Source organism: Corvus brachyrhynchos, unplaced genomic scaffold, assembly GCF_000691975.1.
Source record: "Corvus brachyrhynchos isolate BGI_N302 unplaced genomic scaffold, ASM69197v1 scaffold22, whole genome shotgun sequence".
Lineage (NCBI taxonomy): Eukaryota > Metazoa > Chordata > Aves > Passeriformes > Corvidae > Corvus > Corvus brachyrhynchos.
The window spans coordinates 7,012,211-7,023,190 of NW_008238355.1; the positions used below are offsets into that span (position 1 = coordinate 7,012,211).

General features: G+C 38.0%; 1 protein-coding gene across 5 annotated transcripts in view; it reads left to right on the forward strand.

The window, feature by feature from the left end:
* The window catches only part of TTC37 (tetratricopeptide repeat domain 37), a 46,710-nt gene that overhangs the window by 35,189 nt on the left and 541 nt on the right, over positions 1-10,980 (forward strand). For 4 of the 5 annotated variants that reach the window (XM_017735420.1, XM_017735419.1, XM_017735418.1 and 1 more), the window contains 7 exons: positions 1-101; positions 1,372-1,500; positions 2,101-2,222; positions 3,997-4,155; positions 6,488-6,640; positions 8,392-8,522; positions 9,765-9,888. In XM_017735420.1, coding sequence (XP_017590909.1) covers positions 1-101; positions 1,372-1,500; positions 2,101-2,222; positions 3,997-4,155; positions 6,488-6,640; positions 8,392-8,522; positions 9,765-9,888 — 919 coding nt within the window. Of the gene's footprint in view, positions 102-1,371; positions 1,501-2,100; positions 2,223-3,996; positions 4,156-4,529; positions 6,145-6,487; positions 6,641-8,391; positions 8,523-9,764; positions 9,889-10,980 lie in introns of those variants that run through there. The other variant, XM_017735422.1, reaches the window with a different exon arrangement.

Here is a 10,980-nt window from a genome sequence, read left to right on the forward strand (position 1 = left end):
GAATATTGCAGTTAATCAGCTGGTAGCAGGATGTCACATGTTAGAAGATAAGAAAAACAATCCTCTGAAAAATATTCAGAAGGCCATCCATGTCTGTCCAGGTTACTCTTGTTCTCAAACACAGTAGTGATTTCTGTCTTTTTATCCATCAGAAGCAAAAATTACTGGACTAAGAAAAAAATCTACTTTTGTTGGGTTGGTTTGTTGTTTAGGGTTATCTGTGTATGTTTTGGGGAGAATGCTTAGATTGGAAATTTTCATTGTCATTCCAAATTTAGTGGAATGGGAATTCAACCAGACAATGAGAAAATTATCACTGGGTTTTAAGGCTTCTTCTAAACTATAAGCAACTTCTTAATCTCTCAACAGGAAAAGATATAAGTATTATTTAATATACTAGACAAAATTGAAAAACACATTCCCTCAGTATGCAACATCAGACAGAAGAGAATTACTCATCTACCTTGAGATTTTGGATTAGAAAGGTTCTGTTAAAAAGTGCGGGTTATAGACAATTGTTCTCTTACTAAATGGTTTTCTTCCTTAAGCATATCAAGTGCAAGCCTAGTGGGGTTTCCAATTGCTAATTTGTACTTGATAGTGAAATACCAAAACATTGCTTCTTCTAGAGTCATTTAGCTCTGATAGATAAGGCTGGTTGCAAGTTAAAAATTTCAGTTACTTTCCTACAGGAAATACAAGGGTATGACTGCTATTTAAAAGCAGAATACTTTACATTTTACTTTGTTAGATCTTCAAGCTTTGTTTCATTTTGCCGGCAAAATTAATTATCTTAGGGATGAAAATTTACCTAAATAAAATATTTAACTGAGCTCTGTCCAGTTCAGGATAGAGATTGCTCTTACGGTAGTAGGTGTTCTTCACAGGGCTAGTTAAATGTGAAGCTGACACAGGAATTAGCTGGCAGTGGAAGTTGGCACCTATTGCTGAAAATTTCATGCTGGTGGTCAGAACAGACTGAGTCTGTATGACTGAAAGCTGTGGATGGCGTCTAGGAATTTTTGCTGCCACTTTGTGTTTTGTTACACTTTAAGTGATAGCCAAGATTAATCTCTGTAGTCATAAATAAACTGGCAGTTTCAGGTTAACACACTGAAGCTATTTATGAAAAATACATTAGCTGACTTTAGGAACAGCATCTTCCTTTTATATCTGATGAGTCTTACTAATTAGAAGCAAGTAGTTACCGCCTTCCTTGGTTTGAGCTCAAATACTTACTGTTGCTCCTATTTACACCATATGGTTCCATTGATAGCTATGCTTTTATGCTTTATCTGGTAAAGACCCTTCTAAGTGAACTACCAGCATTTTTAGAATGGGCATGAGTTCCCTTTGACCCTTCTTTTCTAGATAATCCTGCTGCTTGGGCAGTGCTAATGGCAGCCTGTCATGCTGAAAACACTGTTGTCTGTCTAAACAACACTGAACCGAAACGAACAGGTCTAGAGATGACACTTGTGTCTACAGTTTCAGCCAAAAGTAAGCTATACAAGTTTTCTATTTTAAAAAAGTAAAATAAAATTGAAATTATCTAAGCTTGCAATGCTCTTCTGAACTTGCAAATAGGCTGAGGATTACTCAATAGTGGCTTGAGCTGTAACTGTATTTTACACATAAAAATATTAAATTCTAATATACAGCTAGGGTTAGATACTTAATGGCAGCTTACTTCCCCTTCCAAGGCTTCAAATGATTTTCTAAAATAGTATTTTTGAACTCTGGTGCCTACACCCATGAAGGTTGTGGGTGCATAACATTCTTCCAAGGAAGGGCTAAAGTAACTTTGAGTTCTGTAACTCTTCCAGTAGATGCTCAGTCTTGCTTAATGTCCATAGTGTTTTGAAAACTGGAATTAAAATTCCATATTTGATTGATCTCGAGCCATTAACTTAAATGGTGTATACTTTTTACCCCTCATGCTTTTAATTTTGCCGTCTTTCAATGTTGCTACTAATGACGGGAGCTGTGTCAGGTTAAAACTCATAGAAGTTCTCCCTTACCAGATCTAGATCCTGTGACCATGGTATAGTACTGCAGCATAAACGCTAATCTGTTGAAGTGCTTTGTCTGTCTTTGCAGCTGGAGAAAGTAACCTTCCGCATAATTATGTCCATACTCTTGAAGACTGGTGTCTGTGTCAAGCTATTACCAGTCTAGAGGAGACTGGTAAACTGTCAGAAGCTGAAGCTCTTTGTAACAAGGTATGATGGTGTCACACTGGCAGACTGCGGTAGAGTTGTATAGAAACCACTATTAGTGTGCATTTTACAGAAGGGTAGTGTTTGAAGTGGCAACTGTCTGTCCCATCAGAGCTACAAAATACAGTAGTTCACAGAATCACAGAGTATTTGGAGTTGGAAGGGACCGACGAAGGCCATCAAGTCCGGCTCTGAAGTGAATGGCCTGTATGGGGATCAAACCTTCAACTTTGGCATTATTAGCACCGTTCTCTGACCAACTGAGCTTGTTGGGTTCTCCCCTCCCTGGTGTACAGTTTGCAACACCAAAACTGTGTTAATAGTTGAAACAAGTAGTGCGTGTCATGCTAAATCTTAAGTCTGTTCTTCCTGCCTAGAGCTAAGCAAAACATTACCAAAATTCAAGGCGAGAAGTCAGGGTAGGAGACATGCATGGGACTTTGATTTCTTTTGGGTTGTGTTGGTACTTTGTTTCAGAGCCCCAAGTAGAAGCTACAAGTTTAATTATGCAAAAGAAAGGTCTTGAGGCAGCACAGCTGGGCTGTTAACAACATTCAAAAAGGTGTTCATAAGCAGAAGACTTGGCAGAAGATAAGCAAAAAAGCACACATCCCTGATTTTCATTAAGGAAAATGGTTAATCACAAGCAAATGTGATTCTTGGTTTTGGTATATTTTGTTAAAGTGGATGGGAGTTAAAAAAAACCCCAACCAACAAAAACTCAAACCAAACAAACAGATTCATTGAATGTGCTGGTTTTCAGGAAGAAGTTCTTTTTTGTCTCTTTGTTTGCTTCGTGAGGTGTTTTCCTTTTCTGGCCAACGTGTCTGCTGACCTATCTTATATTAACAATGATCAGAGATTTCGAGACATTCAAGATCTGTCCTTCCCCAAATCTGGGTATGGGGGAAGGATGTGGTGTATTTTGTTGATTTTTGTTTGGTTAAATAGCTTGGGGAGAGCACAGTCAGTGCCTGCAATTAGTGAAGAAAAAAGGATAGTATTCCCTAGTACCACAAACTCTCAGCGGTAGTTTTGGACCCCAGAGTTCTCAGAAAGCAGTATAACTGGGGGGTGAGTCAGACACTGCTGTCATTCAGTTGTGAAGGATTCACAGGAAACATCCTTTGTTTTTTTAAAAAATGTGTGAAAAGTACAAGTATAGTTTCTTAAAACAAATCTGGTTTGAGTTATAATTCTTGGAATTACTGTGATTTCAGCAGGGAAAATAACATGCTGTGAGGCTTGCAAAAGCTTCACATGCTTCATCTGAGAAGGGTAAAGCAACAGATAGCTAGTTTTCTGTCTTTGCTTTTTTGTGTTTGTTCAAAGAAATACTCTCTGGATATCTGCTGTTACTGAATAGGAAGTGTTTAGTGAAGTGCTTCTGTTCTGAAAATAAAGCACCTTATCTGGGAGAACTGAAATTGCTTGAAGCATAATCAACCCTTTTAGCCCCAAGATGGGCTTTTGCCTCTGTTAATAGGCCCAAAACTTGTAATAATTGTCAAACCAAATGTGAGCTGTTTCAGAAACCTGTAAAAGTAGGAAATGTTCAAAATTGATCTTAGACTTCAAATGTATTTTGAAGACAGAAAAAATGTTACCTGTTTTTGTGGATCAGTCCCTGGAACACTCCTTTGTGCAGAGGTGGAGAAAAATGCTATGTTCAAGCATCCTGAGAATGCTTTCAATGTTGTTTTATGTAAAGGACAGAATGGAAAATCTAAGTATCTTTGATATTGGGGGGTCATAATTCTGATTGTTTTGGTTTTAGGGTCTAAAAAGCTGCCCTGAGCACCCAACTCTGTTTTTGCTTTTGAGACAAGTTCAGTGCAAGCAGCTGTTGCAGACTCACAAAGAACTTCCAGATAACATCGTGGAGGAACTTCGTAAGACAGTCATGTCCAGTTCATCCTCAGCTGCAGCATGGCAAGTAAGTGTGGATCCTTCCCCTGACTGGTGTGCCACTCTCACACCTGCTGTAAGAGGGTGAACATTTGTTTCACTGCTTGATTTTATTTATCTGCTGACAGTCAGTGACAGAAAAAAGAGCTTAAATTCTATTTGTTCCACAGTTGAAACATTATGTTAACTTTTATATAAAGTTGAAATATTAAGGGCTGCTAGTAAGACCAAGCAGACATGGAGGTAGGAGAATTAAAAACTTGAGATGAATGCCTGGTGTCCCTGTCTTCAGAGATCTATGATTTGACATGGGAGCAGAAACCAATTAAATATTTCATAACCCATAAGAATAAATGGAAGTAAAGAGTTTCCTAATGTAGTAATATACAATTTCTTATTTAGGGTCTGAAAACCTGAATAAGTCTTTCTCCATCATGTTCTGACTGCAGGTGTCACTGTTCTTTTGAGTAAGTTGATTCTGCAGAGAATCACGTCCAGTAACACTGTTCACTAACTCCCTTCCGTGGCACGATGAGTGATCATTTTTAGTTGACATGAAAGTGCTAAAGCTCACTGCGTATGCTGCTTCTGTGAGTCGATCTGAGAAGTCTCACACAAGCCAAGAGATCCTTTTGGTGATGCAGCACATATATTTATCTTTGAACAGCTGCTTTTTAGTTACCAGTTATTATCTGTCTTTACCAATGTAAGTAGTGCATTGTTTAGAAAAATTCTGTGAACTTTCAGAGTCCTTTATGTAGCTGAAGGATTTATGATGCTCCTCTGCCTGTTGATAAAATAAAGCCCTGCTTGTAGTAAGAATCAGTGAAGTTGATTTCACTCTTAGAAGATCAGTGCAATGCTGCTGTATAGATCATTATCTCACTTCTTACAGGGCTCTGGATCCTCTTCAGAAACACAGGAGCATTATTTCTGGGGAAGGTGTTTTTTTGATGCATTTTTTTGTGATGTGTGAGGCTTCACCTTTTGAATATAGAACTCATTCAGATGGTATTTGCAAAATAGGGAGCATGCAAGACACGATTGTATGCTCTATTTTAATAGCATTCTTCAAATTAAATTAGGGGTTGTATACATTCTTCAAGCATCCCTTGCATAGCCAAGTCATCTTGCTTACAAGCAGGGACAGTAAGTGAACTGAGTGCATGTGATGTGGGGAGTGGGAGGGGATGATTTGTTTTGGTCTTCTTAATCCAGGCCACAGATAAGATACCTCTGAGGAAGATCTTTTTAGTCTTCAGTTAAAGGAAGTATTTCTCAGGGCTTAGATAGCAGTCTGAAAATGCCTGGCTGCTACATCTCTTCCTAGTGGATAAATTTATGCTTTTATGTTTTCTGTCTCTAGACTTCCTAAGGGTTTGATTTATCCATTGTGATACCTTACGGTTTTACTACGTTAGAGGGGCCATTAACTTTTCTTTTTGGTTTTTGTCTAAGTGGTTGTTTTTTGGGATTTAGGAGTGCTGTTGAACTGCTGTTCTGATGGCTGTTCTACTTTTTGTGCTGTGACTTACCAGAAAAATAGAGAAAAGCAGATCTGGCAAAGCTGCCTTGTGCCTTTGCATGAGGGTTCTCTTCTTTACTTCTTGAGTGCTAGATGTCTTCAACTGCAAAGAGTTGAGGCCAAGGGAAGTTTTTTTTTCCCCCACATGAATGAATGTTTTACTTTAAAGAGCAGATCTGCAGCTTGATGTCAAGAATGCACAATCTCACTAGTGCTGATTAGTACTTTATAGTGTGTTTCTCTTTGTAATTTGAAGTAACTTCTGTGCACCAGAAAGGGTTAATAATTTCTGCCCCCTCTAACACCAGGCAGTCTTTAGCTAGCAAAGGTCTAGAGGCCTTTGCTCAAAAGTAAGGGAATTGCTTTACTTGGTGATCCAGAAAAGAATATTTCTAAATATGGCTTGCACATCTTCATGCATATCATGTACATGTCACGGCTTTGCAAATATGGCTGCATCTGCTTCAAAAAATGTGTGATGACTACAGAATTTAAGATAGAATCCTTTTCCTTCTCTTCATGAGGAAATCCAGGACATCTTGTGCTGGCAGAGAACTTACCAAAAAAAGCAGCTGAGAGAACTTATCAAAAAAAGTCCATGAGTGGGCTAGGGAACTCCCAAAATAAGTTACTGTAGTGAGGTGTACTGCCAGCTCTGCAGCAGAGTAATTTTTCTGCAGGGCAATGCACAGTATGTTGTTGGACTGAGGACTGGGTACATGGTTTTAAGTAATAGTATGCTGTGGTACTTTCATAAATTGGACTATATGATACTACCTAATGGATGTTTGTTTTGGTGGCTCTATAACTGATTTTGTTGGATGTTTATTTTCAGTGGCTGGCAAAAGTATATCAGTCTCAGAGAATGATGACAGGAGCAGAGATGTGCTACAGAAAGAGTCTGCAGTTGGCATCCCAGCAGGGCAGCTGGAATGGGAAGTTATCCAGTCTGCTCAGGCTAGCTATGCTCGCACTGGAAATCTGCATGGTAGGATAATCAAAATAACGTAACTGCGTGATACAACAGAAGTTGATGGGATACAGGGCTTCTGTAGTCTTTAAATGAAGTCCCTGTTTAAATGGCTTTGCATTGTATGAATGACAGCTAGAGAATAAAATAGCACTTCAAGGGGCAGTGGAGTATTCTTAAAATGTCTCTTTGTAAGAGAGGTTGCAGTGTAATATTCACATAGAACCACTTTGTGCATAAGAGGCTTACTTGCTCAATAAGGCTTGTCTGTTAACAGCTTCAGTTTGATCATCCAAATTGACATACCTTTCAAGTCTCTGTCCTCTTGTTCAGACAACTGCCTCAACAGACATTTCTTCTTCACTGGTGCCTGGAGAAGTCAGTCAGTCACATTTCAAATGTTTTTATGCTGTATGGTCATTTCCAGACATGATGCCTTGCACTGAACTCTAGAATTGTATCTTGTGGAATAAAGAAAATAACTCCGTTCCTTGCACTGCTGGGCAAGGTGAACATACCTTAGGGTGTTGGCAAGTGTTTATCCTCTTCAATCAAGCAGTGTCACTAGAAACTTGAAGTGCACTACTAGAATTCTAAGTCTGTAGTAAATTGTAGATCCTGCTGTGATCTTGGCTAATGCTTTTTCACATTTCAACACATGACCCGGCTTTAATCAAAATCAGGCAAAGCAACCCCATATATCCTGAGATCTTGTGTAAGAAAAGGCAGTCAGATTTACTGAGGATAAACCTGCAATGCTGTTTCTCCTTTTTGGAGAAGAGAGGTGTCCTCAGTTTTTCTCAGAAGCCCATTCCTTCCAAAGGCAGAATGTGTCAAGCAGCAGTATTTTTCCTGCTGTTTTTCTGTCAGTTTTCTAGTGTTCTGGTTTGTTTCCTATTGCTCCTAAATGCTTCCACAAGTCACAAGATACCTTCTAGCTTAATTAACACTATTTGTTCAAGGGCTGGCCTGAAGTGCCTAAGAATACACAAGACTTTTGTTTAAAAATGTGATCAGTATGAATTCGATTATCTCCTCTCTACTTTTTGAGTGAGCAGAAAAGCCGATAAGTGGATTTTTTTGGGCATTTCTAGTCTGTACTGGTTTATTAAATGTATAAAAGCCAGGTGAAAAACTTGATCAGGTCCAAGAAAGCTCTGTATTTGAAAATTGCTTGTCTTCTAATTATCTTCCGAGTGAAAATTTGGTCACCCTTTCAAGTACAGTAATTTGAATGCTATCCAGACACAATGAGGATAATAAAGTTTTTCTTAAGCCAGTTTTTCTTTCTTTGCTTGTATTCTTTAGATATATGGCTTTGCTCAATAATTGTTCTATTAGGTAATTACCATCTAGGTTTTGACTTCTGGTAAAAAATTATGTCACTTCTGGGGATAAATTCTACATTCTAGATGAGTTTTATGTATGGTACCAACAGGAGTTTCTGAAGCACTACTAAAATTTGTATGGAAGAACAAAAAGACGTGTGCATAAATTAGCAAGTGGAATGCTGTCAAGGCTGCTCCTAAATAAGTTAACATTACTTTTCCAGGCACTTCTAACAGGTGTTAGTCTGGGGTTTTTTTTAAACAAGTATCTTTCTAACCTGCCAAATACTTCTCAGAACAGCTTAAATTAAACCTGCTTTCTAGAGAGATGCAAATACACTACAATAAAGACCTTTTGTTCCCTGTTTTTTTTTTCCTGTTTTTTTAAAATTTCTTTTATTACTATTCTCTTTCTTTCTTTTATTTTTACTTTTATAATAGGCTAATGTCTCAAATGAACATTGGCCCTCATTGGTTCAGGAGGCAACAACTGAAGCTTTGAAACTTTCTCCTTGCCCCTTGGCAGCTCTGCTTCAAGCACTGCTACAGTATAATCGCAAAATGGGAGCAAGGTATGCATGGTCTGTTAAGTTTTCAGTGGAATACAGTGTCTAAAAATACAAGTGGTCATTATCTGCAGATCTCACTTCAAGAACTTAAAGAAATTTTGAAATGGAAATTAATTCTTGAAATAGTATGGCAATTGAAAGGGGGAGGGGAGAAGGGGTTAGTAATGTGGGTAGCAGCCAAATCTTCCATTATTTGTCAAAAAAAAAAAAAGACAGACCTTCATACCCAGAAAAAAACAGCTGTAGGATAACTTTTATTTTAAAAGCATGTTATCTAAACAAATTCATCAAGAAGACTATACATTCTGAAAAATCTTGTAAAATAGCACAGTGAAAACAGAAATCACTACCCTATCTACTGCTGGGATTAATTTGGATCCTAAATTGGTCTCACAGTGAAAGTTCGTCCCCATTCCTGAACAGCCAGGTGGTCATTGTGGCTTTTCGGGGAAGGGGGGAAATATTTATGGAAGGGATTCTTGGAATCTTCCTGTGTTGTGAATTTGGTTGTTATGGTCATTTTGTCTTTTATAGTATTTTTGCTTAAGCTATGGAAAATTTGAGGGTTTTTTATGGTTTTGTTCAATAATTCACCTGTTTTCTAGGTAATACTAACCAACTGGCTTACTTTTTTTGTTGGGTCTTCAGATGACAGACTAATGTGATTGTGATGGTTGTCATTTATAATGAAATTAAGATAAAACTCAAAATCAGTCTTACTACAATTGTAGATATTAACTTACATGAACAGTATATCACAAGATCTGCCTAGGTGCTTCAAAATCCTGAAACAAGAAATCTTAAGTACAAATAGAAAACAAAAACATGTAACTTTTCAACAGCCTATTAAATTACAATGTACTGGAATATCACATTGGTTATAAAGGACAGAGTTCTTGGAACAAGAACCAAAGCTGATAGAGCACCAGTGAATGAATATGACATCCCTGCATGTAGTTGCCAGTTTTTACCAGATTTCTAATGACACTGTGAATTTGAAAATCCCTTTGTTAGGTATATGGTGTGTTGGTGTTAGAAGGTAGTATCAGCCAAACAGAATTTTAGACTTTGTCTAGTACTCTATTCCAATTCTCTTCTGCAATTTCATATATTGTCTCTGTTTGCAGGAAGTGCAATCAGGGCTTTCCCATATATTACTTCTGGCCATTGTTGCTTGCTTTGTTATGTTACATGGGGCCTGTGCAGTTGAATTTGATTTGGCTTATGTTTTGATTATATTTCCAGGGAGACTCGGCGAATGTTGGAGAGAATAGTTTATCAACCAGCGAATCCCAAAACCATTGTGTCGGTGGCACGCTGGTATCTCCTGCAACATCTGTATGCCAAAGATGATTGTGAACTAATAGATGTAAGGCAGTCCATCTCATACAGAACTTCTATTTACATTTAATATTATACTTGCAGCTTGGAAGCGGGGTAGAAGGAGACTAGGAAGGTGCTAGCACACCTACTCTTGAAGTGCAAATGTGCTTCAATTTTTGAAATCAACACCAGTCTGTTTGAATGTCTTCCATTCCTCCATGCAATAATGAAAAATAAACAGTAAAGTCTCCAGTCCGAACTTGCAGGAATTCTACTGGTGACTGTTCAGTAGACATGAGGACCATTTAATCAAAGTTTTAGCACTAAAAATGTTAATTCCCTCTAGCCTGGCTGGAACACGTCATGTCCCTGACCCGAAAGATCTGAGCAGTAGAATGCTGTATGCTCTGTATTGAAGACCACATCTGTAGTGGTACATTATTTTCAGTACAAAGTAAATGGTGCATTAGTTTCTGTTGACAGTACTTTGCTGATGTATTTGATCAAACTCAAAAATCCACGCAGCTCTTTCATGTAGTGTGAGTGGGCTGTCATTTATTTTAGCTTACAGTGAGAACCACTTTGCTCCTGAAAATCTGAATACCCTCTCCTATTGTCAGTGCTGCCACTGGTGCAATGAGGTCTTTGACCCAGATTATCAGCTGCTCCCTGGTGAAATGTTGAATCCAATATAAAATACATTTGGAGGTACAGTATAGAAAAAGGTGTTGACAAAAATCCATACAGAGAAGTGCAGGTTGATTAAAAAAAGCTAGATTTAATGAGTTCTGAAGATCTTGGTATGATCTCATTGCACTTGCTTCTGCAAAGTCATTTATAGTCCCTGCTGCTGAGTATGATAATAATAGCTGGTGATTTGCTTGGTTCTGCTTAATGGCTTTCCTTTTCAGTATGTATAATGTCATTGGATTACAGGAGACATGCCAGAAGCTTTTCAACATTAGGCTGTTGTGGGACCTTTTTTATCTAATAGAAGAACTCCAAGTATGGTGTGTGGAAAATAAATCAGGGTAGTGTGAATTTAACTGGGGGAGGGAAAAGGATGTGGCAGGTTTTTTAAAGCAGCTGCAGAGAAAACTCCATTTTTATGTTTTAATGGAGATTTATACAAAGGTAC